The 25,330-nt window shown below is 45.9% G+C and overlaps 1 protein-coding gene across 2 annotated transcripts in view; it reads right to left on the reverse strand.

Moving 5' to 3' along the window:
* Window positions 1–1,233: 1,233 nt before the first annotated feature.
* myo10 (myosin X) overlaps window positions 1,234–25,330 on the reverse strand; it is a 120,340-nt gene continuing 96,243 nt past the window's right edge. For both annotated transcript variants that reach the window (XM_041948486.1, XM_041948485.1), the window contains exons 20-41: window positions 22,389–22,513; window positions 22,004–22,118; window positions 16,871–16,977; window positions 16,557–16,775; window positions 15,828–15,867; window positions 14,286–15,236; window positions 13,938–14,058; window positions 12,631–12,874; window positions 12,267–12,362; window positions 11,285–11,378; window positions 10,403–10,458; window positions 9,714–9,856; window positions 9,279–9,470; window positions 8,979–9,136; window positions 8,228–8,351; window positions 6,942–7,239; window positions 6,647–6,854; window positions 5,907–6,043; window positions 5,638–5,758; window positions 4,813–5,289; window positions 4,286–4,477; window positions 1,234–4,072 (exon numbers count right to left, since the gene is read on the reverse strand). In XM_041948486.1, the coding sequence (XP_041804420.1) occupies window positions 3,962–4,072; window positions 4,286–4,477; window positions 4,813–5,289; window positions 5,638–5,758; window positions 5,907–6,043; window positions 6,647–6,854; window positions 6,942–7,239; window positions 8,228–8,351; window positions 8,979–9,136; window positions 9,279–9,470; window positions 9,714–9,856; window positions 10,403–10,458; window positions 11,285–11,378; window positions 12,267–12,362; window positions 12,631–12,874; window positions 13,938–14,058; window positions 14,286–15,236; window positions 15,828–15,867; window positions 16,557–16,775; window positions 16,871–16,977; window positions 22,004–22,118; window positions 22,389–22,513 (4,329 nt within the window). In that variant the 3' untranslated portion in view covers window positions 1,234–3,961. The remainder of the gene's footprint in view (window positions 4,073–4,285; window positions 4,478–4,812; window positions 5,290–5,637; window positions 5,759–5,906; window positions 6,044–6,646; window positions 6,855–6,941; window positions 7,240–8,227; window positions 8,352–8,978; window positions 9,137–9,278; window positions 9,471–9,713; window positions 9,857–10,402; window positions 10,459–11,284; window positions 11,379–12,266; window positions 12,363–12,630; window positions 12,875–13,937; window positions 14,059–14,285; window positions 15,237–15,827; window positions 15,868–16,556; window positions 16,776–16,870; window positions 16,978–22,003; window positions 22,119–22,388; window positions 22,514–25,330) is intronic.

The following is a 25,330-nucleotide window of genomic DNA, read 5'->3' on the forward strand; positions in this document are numbered from 1 at the left end:
ACATGCTAGCACTTTGCCGTCAGCATGTTAACATGCTACAGTTGGCACATAACATGTTCAGTTTAATTAAGCATGTTAAAATGCTGATGCTCGGTGTGACGTTGAGCATGTTAGCATGCTAACAGTTGGCGCATAACATGTTTTATGTTTTGTACAAATGAATCTTACCTTTTAGAAGACCAGTTCTCTCCCGGCAAGCGTTTGACGGAGGGGTGCAGGACTGAACGGATTTCAGATGAGCACAAAAAACCCCCCCTGATGTCAGATTTTGAGTGTTAGTTTCACACAATGACGACGTTTTTAGAAGTCGCTCGAACTCGACCCTCAGATGATTTGTGCCGGTATAAACGCAGCTGGTGGACATTGTGGCTTTGATCCGTCTGTATGCCGTTCTGTTGAGCTTCCAGGAGCCCTGTGGGGGGTTTTGGGGTGCCGGATGGGTCGGGGGCTCTGTTCTCGACCTGGGTCGTTTAGGTCGTTCAGTTTATTTGGTGCCTTAGGAGGCCGGGTTACGACGGCCCACTGCGCAGCACAGAAATGACTTGAATGTGACTTTTGCTGTTGGCTGTATTTCTATTTCTTTTGAATGTAACATGGATGTGATGTATAAAGAATATTTATATACGCGGAGAGCAGTGTGGGTTACTTGCCTGACGTCAAAGTGAAATTAAATGCATTTGGCTTTAAAGCTGCACCGGCAGGCCGCTACATGACGGCGTGATGGCGGCGAGCGGCGCCGTTCTGAGAGCCGACGGCGTCTTCACATGAAGAGGAAAGAGGAAGAAGATCGGGCGTTGGTGAGTCCAGCTTGATACACACACACAGTAATGACACTGTGGTTGGAAAAGGCCTTCATGCTCTTTCACTGATGAGAAAAGCGTCAGTATGCTTCAGATGAAGTGCTGGGCAGCTTTACTAACAGGAATTATGGGAATTTTCTGCTTTCACAGCCAGTTTGACTGTGCTTCAGTGTGGCAGCTTTAACTCATTGATTGGTGATTGACGTTGTTGAAGAGGAAAGCTGTTCTGTTCTCTCGTTCAGTACTTCCTGTGTAACACAGCAGTAAGCAGAGCTGTCGGGAGCGCAGTGAGGTCGTCTGCAGAAAGTAGTGGATCGATGAAACTCTGAACAGGTGATATTACCAGGTGACTTTTACAGCAGCATTCTCAAATCATAAAGCTACTACTGTCGATTCAGACTGTCGAACCGAAGGTAAAACACGGCAACGCGTCTTCAGACCAAATATGCAACCATTTATTGTTAGAATCATCCTTTCAATACATAACACAGCTAATAGATAAAAAACAAGATACCGGTATTGTCAAAGATCCACGGTCAGTTTGATGGTTGTGTAGAGAAAAATACAGCAAGATTTTTAGCTTGAAACTGTCATTCAGGAGAAAAATAGAAGGCAAAGACTTACAGTATAAAATGTACAGCCACATGATTATATAATATATAATATATATATAACATTGCACATTATACCAAAAAAAAAAAAAAAAAAGGAAACCACACGGAAAACAAAATAAGTGTACACAATATACAACAAGGCACTAAGGAAGAAACCTGCACTGCGTCTTTGGATGGATCTGCCGCCCGCGGAGCTCCAGTGAAATGTAGGAATGTCAGAACAGCCGAAAGCGTCCAGCCGAGCGAGTCTTTCAAAGCCAAACCTGCCCGATGGCACCACAGTGCTCTGCTCGCCCCTGATGGTCCAGTCTCTGTGGTCTGGGTTAGCTAACTAAAGGTCTTCTATAGCAAACAATAGCTGATACATCCTAAGGGTTCGGTCTTATTTTGGACATTTGTAAGGAAAATAATGCTGGACTGGAAAAGGACCATCTGTGATCAAACTTATCTCTTAGTGTGCAGGTTTTTTAAGCAAAACTCTCCAAACATTACACATAAGTCCAAAATACTGAAGTATACGTCCCAGAAGAAGGTGATGTGGGTTAAAAAGGATGTTTGTGGTGTTGCAATTCAGAAATAACAGTTTCAGTTTTACTGGCTGAGTGAAAGTTCAGTTAACGGACAAAATAACCAGGAATGTCAGAGTTTGGCTAATCCGGCAAATTGATGCAATTAATCATGTTAATAGAGAAATCACTAAATTAGCGGAGCACTGTGATGAGCTGAAGAGCTGCAGCTGTGGAGGCTCACACAGAAAACTGAGGGCGTGTGTGTTCGGACGTATTCAGAAATGAAGGACTCGCACGGCCGGACGGCCGCTGCGGTGTCGGTACGTCGGAAGTTAAAGGGAACATGGGAGCACCGTCCAGATTCTGGTTGCACAGGAACACGAGTGGCGTCGGTACGACAAAGGCTTGAGTTCATCCTGCTTTAGTTTGAACAGGCACTTGTGATGCAAACTTGAAATGCTTGAGACGAGCACAGCTGCATATTATTTACAGTTCAGTCCTGGAGAGAGTTTGTGTCCCAGAGTTTTTTCGAAGCAAAGAAAAAGGTTTGCTTGTAGGCTTTGACACACACACACACACACACACACACACACGAACAAACACAAGCCTCAGTAACAAAGAGCTCCATCCTGCGACAGCCGGCCGCGAACTGTCACTCCGAAACAAGACGCATCCACACGTTCAGAGTGAGCCGACGAGGAAACCTGCACATGTTTTCTTTGGCCTGAGAAACAGGAGAGAAGTTAGTTTTTATTTTTGGGGCCCAGACGGTGTCAGGATGAAAAGCTCTGATTAATTGTTCCTGGATTAACAGCCCGCCGTCGGCGCCGTGAGCAGCTTCACTTTGCTGCACATGTATTTTAATGCTGGAATGTTTTTTAGGGGACAGCAGATTTTTTTACTGATTCTGTGCTTCATCACGGACGTAAAAACCTTTGATTCAAGGTTCTCGAGTCCCTCAAATGAATTAATCCGGATAATATGTGTGGTAATGTATTGAGGTCCATTTAGTCAAATGTTCCCTTCGATAACCTCCAGGCTTTGTGAGTTTACGCTGCACCTACAACTGTTAGAGAGTTTTTAACGACAGAAATCTGAAGCTCGGCGCGTTGACCTTCCTGCACTCCTCTGGTGATCGATTATGAGCCTCATCCCTCGACTTTCTGATCATCCAAACCTGCTCAGGTGTCTTATCATCATGATAAAGTCGTGTTTTCAGGCTGTTTCTTAGTTCACAGCCTCTGCACGGCCTCTGCGCTGGTCTACAGGCCGTCCTGTACGCCGGCACAGACCTCTGCAATTCCATCACAGTGGCGTTCAACACGTCTAGATGGACACCAGCAGCGGCCGATGCCAGGTCCAGAATCGCTTGTACTGATACTGACACCCAGACTTTTTAAATGATTCTTTTCATTTGAACGTGGCCAGAATGTGCTGTCGTGACGTCTGTCAGTCTTAGTGACGCTAGCAGCGATGCTTCAAGCAAGTCTCGGTGGCATCTACCTGCTCGTCTACTGTAATCTGAAATGTAATCTGAGATCACGCTAACTGGCTGAAGGCTTGTTATTCTGTGCTGCTGACGAGCCAATCACTTTCCAGGAAATGTATTTTGAACTCTGTTGCTCAATCATTTCGGGCTTTGTCGACTTCCAAGTGCAGGCTGGAGATTTATCCGCTGCACCCGCTGCACCGCCCACAGCGTCCATGGTTCTGGACCAAACGTGCTTATTCACAAATCTATTCCCTACTGACCACAGCTGGGAAATTCCCCGTTTTGGTGAATAGAGTTTGGTGGTCATCGTTCCCTTCCCGCTTTAAATCACTGCGCTTGTTTTAAAGTTCTGACCAATCAGGTGTGGATGTTTAATGTTTTGGAATGAAACCAGTGAGCGAGTTAGCATTAAGAGCATTGTGGTTGGTCTCCAGCATTCAGAGTCAGCCTGACGTGTGAGAGGACGGCGGCCACTCGGCGCCCGCGCTCGACGCTCCTGCAGCACTCCAGCAAGTGGCCGTGAGTCCGGAGGTTAAAGGGCGGAGTTCACCAGGCGCTGCACTGGCTGCCGTGGCTGCTGACGGACTGACAGTTGCTGTAGCGCTTCTTGACGATCATGCTGATGTAGGCCTTCATGAGTTTGGCGATGTCCATGACCTGCAGGGGAGAGTGAATACAGAGTTCACGACGCTTCAACCTTCAACATCTGATTATCTGCTTCTGGACGTGTGAGGATTCATTTTTAAGGCGTCGTCACACCAGCAATTATGAACCAAATTCATCGCAATGGAATCGACGCTGTCAGCGGACAAATGTGTGCAGAGCTTTACTGTGACATGTGAACGTCCATCAGAAATGTGCTGTACGAACCATCTGAGTCTCAAACACCAGCTCCCGGCCCTCCACGGCGATCTTGTAGGCGTTGGGCAGCGGCGCTCCGAAGGAGAGGATCTGTTCGTACGGGAAAACCTCCAGAGGCCACAGCTCCCCTCGTTTGTACACCGATATGGCCTCCCGGCTCACGCCCAACCACAGCTCAGCGGGGAACGCTCCGTCACGACACTACACGGCAGGCAGAAACAAGAAACATGGCGGCTCTGAGGTCTGACCGGACTGAGAGGAAAGGACGATTGGTGCTGGTACACTGCGATGGCTTGTTGATATTAGAATATTTTAAAAACTGAGATAAGATCTGATCCAGAGTCAGGCCGACACCGAGGAGCATTTTGTCTCGTCAGAGGTCGTTAATGTAGAGCCAGAGTGACACTGAGGCGAAGGCTGCCGCCATATTTCAGAGATTTACTCATGAAGAGACAGTTTGGAGCGTCTTTAATTACTCATGTGGACATTTCAGGAAATAATGAGACAAACGGGTGAATAAAAACACGTTATCTCACCTCCACGTTGAACAGCGTGGATCCGTATCCCTGCCACTCCTTCACCAGAGTCATGTATTTGACCATGGCCTGCTCCTGGTTCATCCCCTGCAGTTTCTTCCACTTGTCCATCACACTGGTTCTCGCCGCCGCCGCCTCCTCCCTCATCCACGCCTCCAGGCTGTTCTCCTCCTCCAGCTTCTGCCGACTCAGCGAGCCGCTCCTGAAGCTCCGCCTCAGCGTTCCCTCCAGGAAGCTCGAGCGTTTCCTCTCCGACGTCCCCGAGCGGTCCGCCGCCGAGCCGGCGCCCGGAGCGAACGTCTTGGCCGAGTTCTGCACCCGGGCCCGCAGTCGCGCCATGGGGAACACCTGGGACATTTCGGGGAGGCTGACCTGGGAGCTGTGATCACCCAGGAGGTACTGAAGTCTCAGGGCAGCCAGGAACTGAAGAGTCTCCTCGGGGGCCGGATACTGACCGCGAATGACGGCTTCGTGGGCCTGTCGACGGCAGACACACAGCAGGTGAGATTCAAGAACAGTTCTCAGTGAGGCTTTCTGTTACAACTGGCATTTTGAAACGTATCAGGGCTTAATTTTACACTGAGCTGCTGGACCAGAACTTAAGCTCACGCCTAAAAACAGCCAGAAATCAACGTTTGATTGTAAATAACGCATCAAGAAAAGTGAAATCTCTTTGGGATTTGGACTCCCGGTTGGACAAAATATGGCCTTTAATGATGCTTATAGACCAAATGAAGGAGAAAATAATCAGCAGATGAATCAGTAATTAGAATAATCATAAGCTGAACCTAATGTTTAGTCTGGGCTGAATCACCTGTCCGTTACCTGTTCGAACATGAAGGCGAACTCCACGCTGTCTTTGGGAACATTGTCGGTGTCCAAGAAGCAGTAGAGCTTGAAGTAGAACTTCCAGCCGGTGTTCTGTTCGTCTGCGCTGGCCGAAAGCCTGGAGAGCAGAGAGCGAGTTAATGAAGACACACACACACACACACACACACACACACACACACACACACACACACACACACACACACACACACACACACACACACAGACAGAGACAGACAGACAGACACACACACACTGGCGCTTACTTCTCGAACTTGGCGAGGACGTCGGCCACCACTGTGCGGCTCTCGATGGCTTTCTCTGTGGTGTCGTTGTGTTCAAACAGAGCAAACATGTTCCTGCTGTCCTCCATGGCCAGACCGCGGATCAGCTTCTCCACCACCTGACACACACACACACACACACACGCACAAACGACCAACACTGCTTTAGCCTTCAATACAGATGAATTTTGTGAGATCAAACAATTTAAAGAATGAAAGACGTCTTCGTTCAGATCTGAAGAATCGATCCAGCTCCCCTTCAGAGAGTTATCGGTCACCTTTTCAATGATTGTTTGCTTCACACGTGTGTGTGTGTGTGTTTTCACAAACAATCCTGAGTGTGTGCCACAGCAGTCCAGCAGCACCAGGACCGGCGAGCTGAGGGGAAGCAGTTTCCACCTTCACTACACGACAGCACGTTTCAGGAAATGACTCGCAGACACGTAGAAACGATTCACGAGTTCTTCAGAAGGAGAACTGGCTGATTAATGTTTGTACTGCTGAAGTTTTGTGACATGTTTCTATACAAAACCCTTCCTCCTTTTTACTTAACGACATTTCACTCAAACTTTTCTGCACCTTTATTGAATATTTAAACTCGGCAGTCTCATGAAAGAAGATTAATAAGATTAAGAAGCACTTAGACTGTCAGAAAGTGACGTGCTTCGTTCTCCTGCCTCGTGCAGCAGCAGTAACATTAAACCACGCGTGTTTTCTCCCACCTCTCCGGCTGTCGTGTGTGAGTTGATGGTGATCTTGCAGGATCCTCCTCCGTGGCAGTGAACGGTGGTGCTCATGTCCTGCCGGGCCACGATGGAGCGGATCTCCTCCTGCGACGGGACGTTCTCTCTGGCTCGAGTCTTCCTCAAGGAGTCGAGGGCGAAGGCGGCGTAACGGTCCATCTCCGAGCCGGGGAAGAGCTCTCGAGTCCTGTGGAGAGACAGCGTGTCAGCTTTTCTGGATTTGTATTTATTTAAAGACACAAATCTCTTCGTCCATCTGCCAACGTGCGAGCACCTCTTCAGGTGGAACTTGAGGTATCTGAGGATGCTTCTGGTCGGGACGAAGGTGCAGGACATGCAGGCCAGGATCTTCCAGCTGCAGAGGTTCCCGGGGCCGCCGGGCTGCGGCGGCCGCGTCGTCTGCTTGATCAGCTGGCAGAAGAGCTCGTCCCGCAGAGGTTTGAGCTCCTGGCCGGTCTGCAGGACGCCCTGGATGACGGGCACCGGGTCGGCCACGCCCTCCAGGTGCTGCAGAGAGCTGAACACTCTGAGGGCTTCGTCCTGCAGCGTCGTGTAGCTTCTGTTTCTCTGAACTGAACGGGATGGAGTGAAGGGGTTAGTGCCGCCGTCACCAAACTCCTTTTGAAAATCGGTCAGTTTAATTTTTGCCTCGCTGGTAGCAAATAATACAGTATGTATCTGGTGAAACTGCCTCTTAATGAATTCTGCATGACGTTTCAATAAACTGTGGCCTTTTGATGATGTTACTCATTTTAACTTCTTATTGTTATCACTCATTATACACTTTTCAGCCACAGTGCTGAACTGTAATAGAGAAAATGTGTGTTTTATAAACAGCCTTTAAATGCATCACAGTTAGGTGAGTAAAACCTGCTCCTCCCTCATATAATATCCAGATTAAAAACATGGGAGAAAAATAGATGAACCGCTAACAGGCATTAAGGATTTTAAAAAACCCTAAAGACTGTTTGTTGGGGAACTTGACGAGTATTCGCAGTTCTCCAAACAAAGCACAACTTAAATTTGTGGAAATTGCTCTATGCGTGGCCAAGAGGTGCATTGCGGTGTCATGGAAATCTGATTCCCCTCTCTTCATAGACAGGTGGTCTTTTGAGATGAATAGTTGCATTCCCCTGCACCAAATAATCAATGTAATCATTTGCATTGAGTTTACACACTGACCCCCCTTTTTTTTTTTGCGGGGGTGAAGAGTAGTTTTACCCTCTTGTTTGTTATGTCTGTATACTGTTGGTATATCGGAATGTTTGTGTATGTTTCTATATGTTGCATATAAAAAAACTGAAAATAAAGTAGTTAAATAAAAAAAAAAAAACCTAAAGAGTCCTGTGATGGCACAATTAAAAGTAATGAGATGTGATTTCATGAATCTAAAACAAATTGTTGTGAAGAAAGATAAAAATTCTCAGCATCTCTGGAATTTCCATGCTGATTCTCAAACCTGATAATACAGCAGCTCCGCACTGGGATTTATATTTCTGCCCTACATGATGACTGTTGCTCCTCCTGAACGTCCGACTGCTTCACATCTGCTTGACTCACCTGAGAGGTGGATGTCTCCGTAGGGCAGCGGCAGCAGCGGTGAGTGCAGCGGGTGGTGGCTGTAGCGAAGGATGGGGTTCCTCTTGTAGATCTGCTCCACCACCTCCGAGTTCAGACAGTTCTCCTGCACAGAGCAGCGCAGCCTGACTTCAATACGACGATCAAATGACAACCTTTATCAACTGACTGATTATCGGAGGCTTCACTGTAGTTTTAAAATGAGGACTGACGTCTTTGCAGCAGTTCAGTCTTCAGCAGCGGGTGTGTTTGCCAGTGTAGTAATGTGAGAGACGAGTCAATGAATTTTAGATTTCTGATAGTTATAGTGACAATTCAATGGGAAGAAACGTTTTCTGCATCTTTCTGTTTGTGCAGGTTCTCCTCTCAGTCGACCCTCCTGCAGCCCTGAACGAAAAACCAAAGGACAGCTGGACGGCTTAAAAATAAGTCTTGATATATTTAGTGACCCTGCTGGTTTGCCCGGGTTTGTCTTATAGCTTCTGTCACATATTTGATGAAGTAAATGTCAGGATTTGTGGGGTGAAAACTGGTGACGGAGTAAAACAACAAATCTTTAATCGTGATCTCCTGCATTAAAAATAAAGTAGAAATATTTTTGAATGAATCTGAATCTGACTGCCTTTAATGATCCTCTCCTGCATTAAAACAGTCCATTAATTAATCTGTGACTTGTGTCTCAGTCTTTTAGCTCCTGGTGGGTCTCCACCAGCTTTAAACTGACGCGTCTTACCTTGATGTCCTGGACGAGCTGCTGGGTCGGCGTGTCGATGGGAGCTTTGGTGTCGATGACGTTCTGGATGGAGTTGGCCCAACGCGTGGCCTCGTTCAGCAGCTTACAGTAGAGCCGGTACGAGTGTTTGCGGCCGTACACGATCACGTTCCAGTAGCCTGAACGCGAACAGGAAGAAGAGCCGAAAGGAACAAGTCTTGTTAAACAACATGAAGTTTCCTGTTCGACACGGACGCAGTTAAAAGTTAAAAAACTCGGATTCATCTTAATTCTGAAAGTCCGTGCTGGTTGTTTTCGTACCCGTCTCTTTGAAGACCTTTTCGTCCGGCTGAATCACGGAGCAGAGGCTGTTCAGCACCAGCGTTCCCAGCTTCAGGGCGTTACGCTCTGAGCTCTTGTAGTAGTCCAGGGAATTGTGGGTAAGCAGGAACCAGCGCTTCTTCAGCTTCAGCGAGGCCTTGGTACTGTTCTTCATCTCTTTGTGCAACCAGCCTGGTGGAAATAAAGGAATCAGATATTTGTGTTGCTCAGATTTGGTGTCTTGTGTCAACCTGACACAGCAGCAGGAACCAAAACTCTGCTGTGAAAATTGCTTTAATTAAACAATTTTACAGAATTGCATCCGCAATTACATTTTTATATCTAATATTCTTCATATCTGAGTGTTGTTGCTCTGCTGCTGTGAATCTGATCCGCCTCAGAAGGCATGAGATAGTGAAGTGATTGTGTCGTCACCTCGGATGATGAACTCCTGTCCATCGACGCGGGTGTCTCCTTTGGAGCGCTGCAGCAGAGTGATCCAGTGGTGCATCTCCTCGGGCGTGTCGGCGTTGCACTGCAGCACGCGGTTCGCCGTGATCATGACGAAGGAGTTGGGCCTGTGACATGCAGTTAATGGTGACAAAAATAATGAGAAGAAGACAGAGGGATCGAACACTTCCAGTAACGGCTGACACATCACAAACTCTATAAATCATCAGGTGGAGATTAGCAGGATGAAACTCCAGAAAAATGAACATGTTCTGGGCAGATTGAAGCTCCAACCTGAAGCAATAAAGCTGAATTTTTCGTGTTAATGCCGCTGCCTAATTTGCAAACATATATAAGAGCACCCCCTAGTGGCTCAGTTGAAAACTACAGATGACTTTATTTTGCCGTCTCTGCAGCAGCTATCAGCTGCAGGACACCATAGAAGAAGACACACATGAGCTGTTGCAACTATGAGGGATGTTAAACTAATGCAACTGCTAAATCTTACACCCACAAAGTACTTCATGTTGAGAAATCCAGCAGCTGAAGTGCTGAAACCGAACATGTCATCAGGCCTGAATGAGGAGTGTCGGCTTTTATCTGAAGGACACTTTCTGATTGTGTGTGAAACAGCGCAGGTCTGCACAGAGAAGGTGTCTGATGCAGGGTCTCACCTCTCCGGGTTATCTGACGCGCAAACTGAATCGATCATTCCAACATCCAACGTTCCCTGAAGAGAGAGAGAGGGAGGTTAAGGATGTGGATAATGAGTTTCACCTCCCCTTGCCCCATGGAAACACACACACACACACACACACACACACACACACACACAGGGAACAGGTACAACAGTGAACAAAGGATGCAGCCTATCAAACACATCTGTGTCCTGTCAACACAAAGGACTTGAGCAGAGCAGAACAAAGGCAGTTCACATAAAAACATAAAGTGCATCTAAAAGTGTGTTCAGATTGACCTCAAAGTGAATTTTAAAGGCAGCACAACAGAGTCAACGAAGAGAAGAGGCGATGTGAACGGAGGCAGATTTAGTCCAATCAAAGAAAAGATGCAACAACATGAGCTGAGATGTATTAAGTCTAATTGTTTTAACTGAATATTTGTATTTATTCTGAAGCTTTGACTTCCTGTGCAGACACAGGAAGACAGAAACCAGTCTGAGGCATCATATCAACACACATCATCAGTGTTTTGAGTGATGTTTCTACACTATTCATATCGAGGCTTCTATCTGTCAGTGTCTCTGGATGTATGATCAATGCTGCAAATCAATGATCAGAAGTGCTTCATGGCAGCATTCTGTTTTCATCATTTCTAACATGCTGTGCTAAACTGGTATCTGTAGCCACGTTTTTGGAGGTAAATAGGAAATACTTTAAGTTCGGGGAGGAAGATTTTGACTTTATCTTGTTGTTGTTAGGACATCGTTTGAAGCAGGTTTTTAGCAGCAATATTAAATCACAGTTCACAGTTAAAGGAAGCAGTTCAGTACTACAACTCCATTTCCCACAGTGCTTTGCTTTCCTCACGGCACTCACCACAGCGTTCTGGGGGTTGGCCTGCTCGTCGTGCATCTCTCTGATCTCCTGCTCTGTAGAGCCGTGGACCTGACTCAGCACGCTGAACCACTGGCTGTAACCATGGAGACGAAATCATCATCATCATCATCATCGTCGTCAAGACGGTAATGTAATGACAGTGAACAGGACGTGTATGAAGGACAGACTGACATCTCATTTCCTTTTCCTTTGGGTTAAATAAAACATCTGATCCACCTGATCTACTTAGCATCATCAGCTGCTTCTAAAGGCTTGTATGTCTCGACAGTTAAAAAATGAAATAAACAAACAAAGAGGAAACTTTCAGGCGTTAAAAGATTTTTATTGGATGAAATGATGCTGGATCTATTGGATTCCATTTTTTTTGTCTAATTTCTACCTTTTTGTCTACAAGTCAGGCAGAAATGAATGTAATTCTGTGTTCGGACTGGTTCTGTCTCAGACATATGGAGCTGACGTTGGCTCACATGTCACCTGCTGCCAACACACACACACACACACACACACACACACACACACACACACACACACACACACTCACTCTGTTCATCATCCTGTCAGGACCGATATACGACGGAAGCGGACTGTCCCTCTGAGAGGAAATCAATGTGTTGCCAGGGGCAACCGGCACATCGACCCCACAGTGACAACACCTCCTCCTCATTATGCTGAGAATGTGTGTATGTGAGTGTGGGTTTAATCCTAAATATCCGGGAAAATAAGACCAGAAAAAGATGATCTATGTCATGCGTTTGTTTCTTTCCGGCTTATTTGCAGACCTGTGTAATTCAGCTGAGACATGACACAGATGCATCTTTGCATTTACGATTCCACCCCTACACGTTAACGATAACGGACGACGACCCTGAGTGAAAAGTGTTGAAACCTGTCATGTAAAACAGTTTGGACCACATGATCTGGACCTCTGATTAGGTTATGATCACTATTTGAAGACACTTACCTGGCGTCCTCGGCAGACTCGGCGATCAGATGGTAGGTCCTCTCTGGCATCACAATGTCGATTCCATTCTCCTTCCCGGTGTTATCAATGATTTCTCTGCAGATCATGAAAACAAAAATATGTAAGAAGCGTCTCACCTCTCCTTGACAGCTGTTCAGTTGTGGCATCTAGTGGCCATTAGAAGAACTGCACCCTGGTTACTGTCTGACCATTTCCTTCATTCTAAATCTCAGCCTATATTAATAAGTGTTAGCGATGCAAAAAAAACCCAAAAATGAATGTTTTAGGTGGTTAAAACTGACTCCGCTCCCTCTGATGTCGTCATACTGAAGATGACGTACGGACGTAGCTGATGAGTCCTTACTTGGCATTATGCATGTCCAGCACCCCCTTCATCTTCTCCTCGCCGTCATTCTCAAAGTACATGAGCTTGCTCTGCCGCAGCACGAACCAGCGGCGCTTCCAGTTGCGGCGGGACAGCGTAGACGAGCCCCCTCCCTTCTTGTGCAGCCAGCCCTGCTTCAGAGCCTCCTGCTTGGCCCGAAACCACAGGAAGGTCTCGTCCTTGAGGACACACCAGCGCCGCTTCCATGTGTTCATCAGACCGCCTGGAGAGGAAAATGTGACATTTTTACTCATGTGTTCACCTGGAGGGAAGAAAATGATGTGAGGATGGAACACAAAGAAAGAAAAATCCAACTATTACAGCAGATCTCATGAAAAAAAACACAAACAACATCTGATCTTGGTTTGACGTGTTGTTACAGCGCCCTCTTAGGCCAACTGGTGTCATTTTAAAGCTGGTGTGTGGGACTTTAAGATATAAATGATTGTCCGATACATTAAAGGACTGTCACCACCACATGAATCTCTGTGTGTCTGCAGTAAACTGGAGTTTTTAAATCTGGCGTCTGCAGCGACGTTCCTGCGCCGGAGCACCGGTGGTGATGCGTTTTACACCGGCCAGCAGTGACCGCAGCGACAGAGTAGACAACAGAAAGTAGGAGTACGGTGGGAGCGAACATCAGCAGCACTTGTTCACAGTGTTTATGTAATTACTCTCAGTGCCAGAAGGGGGAGACAAAAGCTCTGCACTGCAGGTTTAAGAGAGTTCTCAGACCTTGTTAAAGTCAATCATAAAATAGTGTCACACACAAAAATGAGCGAATTATAGATGAACAATGATAGATACGGTGCACAGCCCCAACCAACACAATACATTACAATTTTAATTAAAAAAATAAAGAAAAACCAAGAGCGTATTAAAGTTTCTCCAACTTTGTTAAGCTAAAATATGAAGGGCTAACACTTAATATTAAGGTACATATGTTCACCATGAACTAGCTGCTTATTAGCATGCACATTAGCAGCATAGTGGCTCTTGGTCATTATAAAGCACTTATTAATGCATGACCATATTCTACAACCGCAAAGTCATAAACGTTTTCACTTAAGAACCCCAACCTCCAGAATAAGGCATTAATATGTAAAAAGGGAGTTTCTCTATTTCCGTTGTGAAAGTTCTGTAAGACTCGCAGGGAAAGTAACACAAGGATGCTTCAACCGCTTAAAAAATCTACACTATGATACTCTATTGTCCTCTTTTCTCTTGTCCCACAGAAGTCAGAGGTCACGTCAGTCCTTTTCAGAGTCCTGTAATGAAGTGGGTACCTTTGATGTAGAGGAAGCTGTGGAAGTATGGGAGCGTGACGCAGCTGTAGACGGAGTCCCGCCGATACGACAGCTCGTCATCGGTGTCGAACCTGTCGAAGTCGTCCTCGCTGTCCTCAAACTGGAATAACAAGAACAGAAATGAGACATTCACGGGAAAATGGTTTAGCACAAGTTACTACTACTATAGGAAATTAGTTGTTGCTGATAAGCGGGGGGCTTTTTGATCTCTTACACCTAAAAATAACTGATTGAGAACTTCCTTGAAACAACTGACAAACGTCTCTCAGCAGTAGAAGCTACTGCCCCTACGGAGAAAATCTGATCCAACATGCAAACCCGACTCACCGATGACTGAGCCCCCTCCGAGCTGAAGCGGTAAGCCCCTGAGCTGTTGTAGGTGCCCACAGAGCCGCGGTAGTCAGGTGACCACTGGCCGCTGCGAGGGTTGGAGAAGGCCACACTGCCGCTGGACACGATGGCGCCCTCGTCGTAGTCGTCCTGGTCGTAGTCCGAATCCTCGTCCGGCGGTATGAGCTCCACCAGGTCATCAGACTGAGCCTCGGATGAAGCCAGGCGGTAGGCCGAGTCCCCGCTGGAGGAGATGCTGTGGCAGACGGGGGGCACAGGGGGTAAAGGCAGCGGCTGGTGAAGCAGGGTGGTTGGCGGCAGGGGTGGGACCACGCCGTCGTTGGCGTACGGATCTTCTTCAGACGAGTCGTCGCTTGTTCGGATCCCGCTTGTCCGCTGGCCGTCTGAGTGTCCGTGCTCGCTCGGGTTCGGCGAGTCTTTGAAGGCTTCATCATCAGCCCCAAACCCTTCATCGACCTCTTCCTCTTCGTTGCCTCTCCTCCGTCCAACCTCTTTCTCCTTCTCATCTCCTTCGCCGACTCCCAAGGAGCTCTCAATGTTCCTCACGCACTCGTCGATCTCGTCGAAGTTCAGCGAGTCGAGGAACTGCTGTGCCGCCTTGCAGGCTTCGTCCTCCAGACGCCTGAGCTCCTGGTCCCGGAGGAGCTGCAGGCGGTTGAGGGAGGCCTCGGTCAGAGAGAGCTCCTGACGCTCCTTCTGCCTCTGCAGCGACTGGATCTCCCGCTCCAGTCGCAGGATCTCCTCTACCTGAGACGCCTCGTGAGGACGGACCTCCTCCTCTTCAGACGCCTCCTCTGGAGCCTCCGCTGACTCCTCCGACGCGTCCGGTGATGCTGCAGCTGCGACTGCAGGCTGAGGCTGAGTCAGAGCCAGAGAGGCTAACTCCTCAGAGCGATGAAGCTCTTCCAGCCTTCTGGCCTCCTCAGCCTGTTGATGGAAAATAGACAAGAATTAGAAAACAGTCTGATGGGAACAGTTTTTGTGTCCCACTTCCCTCTGCACAAACAATGATCATGCTCAGTCTATGTCTTCCTCGCACCTCTACAATGTTCACCTTATCAAGAAAAGTTCTCTAAAGTCTGAAAAGTCTTGCTTTCTCGCAACAAATCTCCCAGTGTAGTGGGATCATTTCAACCTGTTTCTAACACAAATGAAACTTTCATGTGTCGTTTTTCATGATTCTACTGCAGCGATTTGCCTTCATTTCTACAAAATGCCTGAAAAATAATGTGCACAGAGAGAATGATGAATGTTTTTTTAAGAAAACAAAGACTTTTAAGGCCAAATCATAGAGAAAAATAACTGGATTAAAAGAAAAATGCTAATAAGTAGTAAACACCGACCTGTCGCTTGGTTGAAGAATATAACAATGAACGCAAATGAATGAATTATGAATAAATATAAAGAATACAAAACAAAATATGAAAAACGTGTAAATAAATTCAATGTTCTACCCAAAATGCCTGCTGAGGCTGTGAAGTAAATAATAAACGGAAGGTAATCCACACATCCTCGTACCTCTCTGGTGAGTCTCTCAGCCTCCAGCTTCTGTCTCTCCCTGCAGACACAAACAGAAAGACAGACAGACATCAGCTGACTGTAAGAGATAAGAGATTGCATTTCCCGTCTCACCAGTGACCTTTTAAAGCCTGATTCTGATTTTTTTTTTACTCACTATTCATACATTTGACCGTAATAAGGCCCAAAACATAAATGAATAATGCTGCGAGCTGCGGTTCCAGGTTCAAGCCCTTTAGTGCTCAACAGGACGAAGCAGCTCCATTTCAGGCTTCACACAGGTGAGCCAAGTCACTTCAGGTGGTTTAATTCTGTTTAGACAAGGAATGAGACCAATCACACGCTTGCTTCATCATCACATGACATCGAGCTGGACTTGAGTGAGTCAAGGCCGAGTTTTTGGGCCTTAATTACAGCCATTATCTGGCACGTCATCATTTCCAGTGATCAGGCGTTTAGGAGTTTCTTTTTTTTATTCCAAAATAATAATAATATTAATAATACAGGTTTCTGGATTTAGTATTTCTTGGCAGAACCGTCTTCCTGATCTTGGACAGAAGGCGTTGAAACAGCATTTAAACCCTCATATAAGGACAAAACTGGGAAATACACAGTTAATAGCTGATGATGTTTTGACTGTGAAGTAAAAAAAGGGGCTGTGGGTAAATTTCGACTTGTACAATGTTTACAAAAATCCCACTAACTAATCCTTTAATCTGACAAGCCCACCTCTCCATCTCCTCCTCCAGCCTCCTGCGGCGCTCCTCCTCCCTCCTCCTCCTCTCCTCCAGCAGCTGGCTGTAGGCCCGGCGTGCCAGCTGGCCTCGCACACGCTTCTGGAAGGTGAGCGCTGCCCAGCGGAGGAGCAGGAACTTCCTCCTCCAGTAGAAAGCCCGGTAGTTCTTCTGAATGACCACAATGCACTGCAGCAGCTTCCTGTACTGCTTCCTGCGTGCAGGACGATATCGCCGATCAACAAATGGGACATGAAACCGTTTCTGCGAAGGCTTCTGATATTACTGTTGAGGTCTACTGAGTCGTACCTGGCCATGTAGCCCATGACGTGCGCCTGGATGATCATGGCTGCCTTCAGCACCTCCATCTCCCTCTGCTTCTCCAGGCGATGCTCCAGAGACTCCCGCAGGAAGACCTGGGAGGGGAGGAGAGGAGGCGCAGGGAGGGATCAGTAAAGATCAATGTCAGGAGTTTTCTTCTTAAATATCATCATTTAAAGGGAAAGAATGGACGTTTTCAGATCATTATTCAGTTGAGTTTGAGGAGAATGCACTTTGTCCACCTTCACCTCCGCCTGCACCTTCTGTGTACTTAACATTTAAGTACACACACGCTTACCTAAATTGTCAGCTGCATTCAGTACATACATTTTAGTATATTTCAGCTGCTGTTGGTATATTTTATTGTTTTTTTATTGTCTTAGTATATTTTTATTTCTGGCATACTTTTATTGCATTTACGCATATTTTTGCTGCACGTTAGTTTATTTTATTCTATTATCTTTATTTCATTTCATTATCTTTCTTATCTTTTTCCTAACACAGGGGTTGCAATGCAAATTTTGTTGACATGTCATGCCCAATGACAATAAAGAATCTTGAATCTTGAATTTCATCAGACCAACAGGTAACAAGACAAACGAGCATGTGAGCCATCATGTGGGTGATTCACCTGCAGGACATTAGGTTTCTGTAGAGCAGTGCTTACTTACATTTTATAGAACAAATTAAAAATGGCATTATAATACCCATCAAATATTAAATAAGTACCTACATTCTTCTTCTTATTATTATTACTATAAGACATTTATTTCTTATTTGTTTTTCATTTTAGTCATATTTAAAGTTTAAGACAATCCACTGTTCATAAATAAATGCATGATGTTCCCAAAGTCAATGTGTAATTGTGCTAAATAATTGTGATCTTGATTTTATACATACACATATATATATATATAAATATATTAATGACATAATGATGATTGTGATTTCTGCCATCATCCATCAGCCCTAGTTTGAAGCCTAAACCTTTACAACTAGGAATCACGTTTGCAGCATCATTTTCTGTGCAATTTAACAGGGTTTGAAAATGAATGAATATGATATTTATTGGTAATTTCTTCAGTTCAACGAGCATAATGTCTAAAACATTTTAAAACATTTCTCCTCGTGCTGTGACTGAACAGGCACAGTACACCCATGCTGGATTACACACACATTATGAATTTACAAGTGAACAGAATTAAAAAGAGACAGTCCCTCCCTTCTCCACAGCATGGCCATTTAACAAACACTCGCTTCCGGAAAAACAATTGAACCGAACAAAGCAGCCGACATAAATCAAATCCGGATCCTCCTCTCCTTTTGTTCACGCCGCTAAAGACCACAGATTACTGCAGCGAGTGATTTCAGCGACATCGCTGTCTGAAAGGACAGATCTTACAGGCACTTAGTGCAGCTGCCTGTTGTAGGAGCCGAGCTGTCCTCCATTGATAGAGAAACTGGGCCCACCGAGGGACGCTGGGGGTTAATCCGATTAGGGAGGGAGGAAAATGAGATATGGGACGTGGTCTCAGGCGACAGGGATGGTGGGGAAATGTCACGGTGCTACAAAGATACAGGAGAGCAGACCGCCTTTCTCCTGCTGAATGATGCGTGCGTGCGTGTGTGCGTGTGTGTGTGTGTGTGTGTGTGTGTGTGTGTGTGTGTGTGTGTTGTTGGCAGAGTGTTGAATCCTCAGCAGTGAGGCACTAATGAGATTTTCAGGAGGAAAAGTAAACTTGGGGTGATTTGGACGCCACTGACAAGCAGGTTAATTAACAGGGAAACATGCCCCAGCACACACACACACACACACACACACACACACACACACACACACACACACACACACACACACCGGTGTCTCCCCCTGAATTTAGCTGTCAGGTTGAAGAAGCCTTTGCAACTGTTTCAAGCATCCGAGCAGATTAAAAACCATAAACCTCGTAAATAAAATGCATTACAAATTTCTTTTTAAAATTAAGTCATTTCTTTAGAGTAAAGTTGTTTTAGTAGGCTATATTGACAAAAACGTGCTTCGTAAATTTGGATGAACTGTGGCCACAAACGGTCATCGCAGGATACTGGTAAAGAACAGAGTTGTCGTAAAGTCGGTGACCTGCTTCGTTAATGTCAGTTTCTCATTCATACTAAGCTTAGCCACCATAAGCTAACGGTCATATCAGACCAGGTCAGGCTGTATCGACCAAAGCCCAAGAGTTAATTTTCATTTGTAAGAGCCAGAATGTGTTAACCTTCTTTTACTGTTGGCTAGTTTAATACATGATAATGGCTTATATTTCAGAACCTGACCACGGGTCTTATCTGCAGGGGAAGCAGTTAAATAGGCTCCAACATTTCCCTAAAAATTAAATCTAATTGATCAAAGTATAAAGCAACGGCTGCCATACAAGAACCGCAAGACTACAGAGCACATTAAAGTACAGAGGCTGACTACATGTACATCATATGCAGAGGTGTGTCTCCTCTGGTTGCATCATTTTTTAAGCATGTCCCAAAATCTCAGGCTGCACAAATCCACTAACATTAAAACAATGGCGCTCTATAAACACACCCACACCCACTTATTCAAGTGTGATTGAAAACACGCACAAAATAACAGGCTAGCCTTGTGGGGACCAGGTCTTTGTGGGGACCAGGTCTTTGTGGGGACCAGGTCTTTGTGAGTCCACGCAATGTATGATCAGATTTATGTCCCCACAACACACACAAGTAAACTCTTCTATAAAAGACGACGCAAAGACACAAAGTGAGACATACACACACAAACAAACACACCACACACACAAAGCGCAGCCTCACTTTATTAAGCAGCTTCCAGCGTGAATCACACATGCTCACAGTGCGGCCTGACGTACGGGCGCACACATTTGCATCCCAGTGAATTGAACAGCTAATCCCTTTTAATCATTACTATGCTAATTAGTGCAACAAAAGCTGCTCTAAGCCTCAGCGCACTTTTGATTCTTGCTGTCGGGGGCCTTCAGGGAGCGCCGCTCGCCGTGACGGGTCAGGCCTGTGGAGAGATCAGGACCCGGGGAGAGGCAAGCAGAACCACATCACTTCCAGGAAATTAAGTTTGAGGCTGTAAAAAAAAACAAAAAACAACTCGCAGACAATAGTCGGGACATGTGCCGACTGAAAGGAGCTGGAGGCCGGCTCGATGTAAATCTCACTGCGAGAGGCACGGGGACAAAGTGGACGAATCCCTCTGAGGGACATAGAATTGATTTAAAGGTTTACAGCAGCAGGAGCGTCCACGCTCTACAGAGGGCTTTCAGGTGGGGGGACACTACATTTCAGACAAGCCTGCAAGTATAAAGCAAACCAACGTGAATAAACTGAATATTCTGAGCAGTTTTTATCTAGAAGACATTACAAAAAAAAAAGGGCCACTGACTCTTATATGGTAAACGGTGGCTTTTCAGTGCTGCCCTGTGGCAGCACACCCAGCTTCCTCTCTAACATGCAGGTGCATTGAGCACATTAAAACCCAGAAAAGAGACGAAGACGACATGAATAGCCTCCACCAGAGGCAGAGTTTTTTACATCTCCACCCTTCAAACTTTACCAAGATGTCTTAAAAACAAATACAAAACACACAAATCTATCTATAATATAGCGCCTGGAAGCTTTCTGTAGTCTCACTACGGTATTCTGTAAGTACAACATGCATTTTTGGTTTGGCAAAAAGAAAATATGATGGATATTCATGGACATATTCAGTATGCAGTCATCTTTTCAGTAATATAGGTAGGAGATGCTCCTGAGCGTGTTAATTAAATCACACATTTTAACCCTGTGATGACCTCAGGGTCAATATTTTAATGTTTTTCATGTGACCTACACCTGTAATTGTAGGAAATGGTGATAAATGTATTATTGTACTGTTATTTCCTAAGACTGCTAAGATTCCACTGGTATCAAAATGTATGGCGCAGCATAAGGGACATAATTGAGACTACTGAGAGATCAGCGGCGGCTATATCCTAGCCAAAACCAGCTACTGATGTGGCCAATGGCAAGCCGGCGGTGGTAACTGAGAGGATGGCGGCGGGAAATGGGAAGCGGCTGAGGTGGTAACTTATGCGTCTAATCTAGCTATCTGCTGGATCTGGCTTTGCTGCTCATTAGCTTTCAAGGCTAGTAACTAGCATGCCATGTAGAGACACGCTGCTAGCCTCAGAGGCTAACCCTAACCAGCCAAACCAGTAGTCCAGCGAGTGGTTAGCCTCGGCATGCTAGTTACCAGCCAAGCTAGGTCACTTTTTATTTTATCATCCAGGTAACACTTGTTTTTCCGGAGTACTGTTGTCTTGACTCTTGATTCAGTTTCTCTCTCACACACACACACACACACACACACACACACACACACACACACACTAATGGCCATCCTTCCATCCACTGCTGTCACCTCTTGCAGTATCACACGGTCATGCTGTGTTTAGGGATCTGTGTCCCCCATCTGTCATTTCCCCACAGGACACACACACACACACACACACACACACACACACACACACACACACACACACACACACACACACACACACACACACACACACACACACACAGATCTGGTGTAGTGGAAGCTCAGAGCAATAGACCGAGGGGATGAAGACTGGATCCAATAACTGTTGGATTCTACGCTTCAGGTGCTCTGGACTTCAATTATTCATGATCACACACACACACACACACTCAGAGCCTGCAGTCACACAGGTACCTGAGCTCTGGAATGGTTTCATTGAGCTGGATTTGTAAGACGCATGAAGCCAAATTAAGCCTTGAGGGGAGCAGAGAGCAGCCAAAATGGATTGGTGCTCCCCGGCGGCAAAGCAAGCCTGCATCCAGTCATATTCATGTTAGCGAGGAGAATACGGATGAGCCGGTGTGAGCCGGAGGCAGAGCGAACGACAGGACGTTCAGGTGCTCAGGGTTTGACAGGAAAGAGTCAGTTATTGTGGTGGACTCAGCATACACCAAAGTCCAATTAATTGATGTTTAACAGGAAATGCAAATCTGCGGGAAGGTAGTTTCTGAGGAGGACACTTTTTAAAACATCTGAGTGTCAAAGCAAAGAACATCTGTCCTCACCTTGGTCTTGCCCAGCTGCCACTCAGCACTGCTGCTGTCATAGAGGTGCAGCAGCTGGATGCAGCTCCCTCTGGGGTCATCTGGCAGCATCACGCCCCGCATCAACACCTTGTACCTGAGGAAGCAGGGATCTTGGTTTTATTTGACTAATTAAAAGAGCATTAGGCATCTCCACAGGTTTGTTTTAAAAAGATGGATCCTCTGGTCCATTTTTAGTTTAACACTATTAGTCTTGACTTGAGATACCACTGATTTAGAAAATGAAAGTATTTGGAGAACAGGGGAGTTAAACAAACACCTGCACTTTCATCAGACACAACCATCAATACCTGTCACATCAGCATAGAAGCTGACATGTGTGTAAAAGCAACGGATGATGACACACCTGGAGCAGAAGTCTTGGAAAGGTCTCCTGATGGGGAAGCCGGTGCGCCGAATCTTGACCGTCTCCAACATGCCAGAATATCTGAGCTGGTTCAGAACCAACGTCTGGTCGAACTGGTCAGGCATCTAGAGGCAGAATTCAGGATAAATGTGAAGCCACCAGTTAAATGTTGGAAAATTTTACAATGTCGTCTGCAACTGAGAAAATACTCAAAGCTTTTTGTTAACTGGAGAAGTTGAATGTAAATCCAACGTAGTTTTACACGTATTTATAGCACATATATATTTCCAAGATTAATAAATGAAAATATATCATATAACTGTTGCTGGTATCAATCAAAAACATCTCAGTTTTGATCAGATTTCTGCTGGTTTCTGTCATGTTGATGTTTTTATGTTAAAATGATAATAAAAAAACCTATAAGATGAAAATGAACTCTTTGTGAATGTGTAATCTGAGAGGAACGAGCATCTAACAGCTTCCTGCAGCGTCAGCTGACGACACTTTCATTAATGATCCTCTGCACTTCAGTCCAGTCGATGCTGCTCTTACAACACTATTACAACAGGATTGACAATCTAGGATGGCGGACACAATGTGATCATCCCGCACAGTGTTTGACGGAGGTGTAATTTTGTTTCGGCTGGTGGTGATTGGTTTTGGATTCTGCCTCCATTACTGAACACTGTTATTATACAGGATACTTTACTGGGATAAAATGGTTAAAAAAAAACTTATTGCTGTTTGGATTGAGGGAAGAAATGGTGGTGGTGGGTTCTCTCTTTTTTGACCACCAGGGGTATCAGAACAAGCTGAAAACACAACATCTCACACACCCCCAACATCAACTCTGAGCATCCCCATAGAATTCTGTTTGTGTCCAGCTGACAGATCTAAGACCGACATTCAGACTCCTGTTGGCTCTGTGGTTGGTCTCCACCAATCCCGGACCTCCTCTGGCTTTCTGACTGTTCCACTTTCTTCACCAGCTAGTCTCCAACTGTGTGTCTGCTGTTTGGTACTGAGCAGGTAGTGGACGGGGAGTTTAAACAGCTGCTGCTGGAGACACTGAGGCTGAACCAGACAGTTAAATATGATTGAAAACTAAAACTGTGCGCCAGGAGAAGCTACATATCTGCATAAAAATCTGGCTTTTTAAATTCCTCTGAGAGCTGAACCAGTCGTATGACGTCTGTGAACCCCACCCCGCTTCCATCCCTTTAAACTTCCACACATGTACAGACATTCACACACACAACGCTGCACAGCACTCATTCATCGTTCAACTTTGAACTCGGACGAGTGCTTTCGACAGCAGGAGCCGGCGACAAATCAAAACCCTGCAGAAAACACACTTGGCATTGAGATACCATTATCACTTACAGAAGTGCATTCAGTGACAGCCATTTTCCCGGGGACCCCTGTCACCCTGTAACCTCCGTGGGTGTAGGGGGGCTCAGAATAAGAGGATGCTTTCATACCCACTCGTAATGCCCCCTTTATTCAGCGCCCATCTCCCCTGATAGCTCATTGATGGCCCATTTGAGCTGCTGAGATGAAGGGAGGCCAATTCACCACCAGATCTTGACTGAATGATTGAATGGCGCCCTTTAACAGCCACCGGCCGCAGAGGGGGCTTCATTAGCATAACCACATTTGCATACGGTCGGGCTGCAGCGTACAAAGCTGAGCGGTGTCAGGAAGCTGCCCTCTGCCTCCTGCCTTTCTTTCCCCCGTTTTCTCTCTATCGCTTCCTCTTTTTGCTCAGATCCTGGCTGCTTCTGGGACGTCAACAGCCACTCTTTTTGGGAGGTTCATACAGTCGTCTGATCAACTTGGTGAATGGAATCGCTCCTTCTTCCTTCTTTTCTATCCTCATTTCACTCTCTGAAATCTGGAGAAGTTTCATGCTGTGTCAAAGTGCTGCTTCTGCCACGATGAGAGGAAAAGAAAGTCTGCAGTCAAAGAGGCCGTGCTTTCTCACCTCATCTCTGACACGTTGTATTCCAGAAGGTCCATCTGATTTATTCCATTCACCATGTCTAATAATGAACAAGCTAAAGTTTCCTGAAGTGAGAATGAATGGCCCAAACTGAGACCACTATTGAGTCCCTGCAGAGAAAAATCCTTCTGGGTCTTACACAGAATGATGCTTTTTGACTTTATTTAGCATCATGTGTCATATAAAGAATATAACATGAATACAGCTTCTGCACATCAGAAATTAGTGTTTTCTATCTTTGCAGCAAAGTGCTTATTGTGTTCATTTCAATACGCCGCAGATACTGAAGTACAGTTTGGTTTTGACTGCTCTGGAATAAGGAGTCCAACCATCGATCAGCTCAGAACAACAACAGACATTTAACTCAGCATCTAGACCATCTCAGGCCTCTACAGGGGCGTGACAACAATAGCCTGAGGGGTAAACTCAGTGTCTTTCTCAGCCCAACTTCCCTGCTAAAAGGCTCGGAGCTCAGGCTATTCAACAGGACAAAAGAGGCGTGGCGGTCCGCTCCCGAGGGGGTTGGGAACCGGCGGGGGAAGACACGGAAGACAACCAAACTCAGGACGAGCCGCCCACCCTTCACTGCCGGCAAGAAGAGTCCAGAGAGGTGGAACGCTGCATCATCCTGAAGATTTTTCATTTAATAATTCTTCATTCTGAGCGATTTTCAGCTAATTTTCTACAGATTCTCCATTAATTCACTCACAACTCTGATTAAGTGTTGGGGGTGCAAAGGAGGCCAGGATGAGACTCGCTCTGTCATGAAAGGCTGACCTTACGCTGATATTTGTGGTTAAAACACACTGCAGACTACCTGCCTTGCCTTGCCCACTCACACTGGACCTCCAATAAAATATGAAGCTCACTTCCAGACTGGCACATCTCGGATGAAGTTAGGGGGGCTCATTTGTGTCAATGAAAAATAACTTGGGCCGAG

The sequence above is a fragment of the Chelmon rostratus genome, chromosome 12 (genome assembly GCF_017976325.1).
Source record: "Chelmon rostratus isolate fCheRos1 chromosome 12, fCheRos1.pri, whole genome shotgun sequence".
Classification (NCBI taxonomy): domain Eukaryota; kingdom Metazoa; phylum Chordata; class Actinopteri; order Chaetodontiformes; family Chaetodontidae; genus Chelmon; species Chelmon rostratus.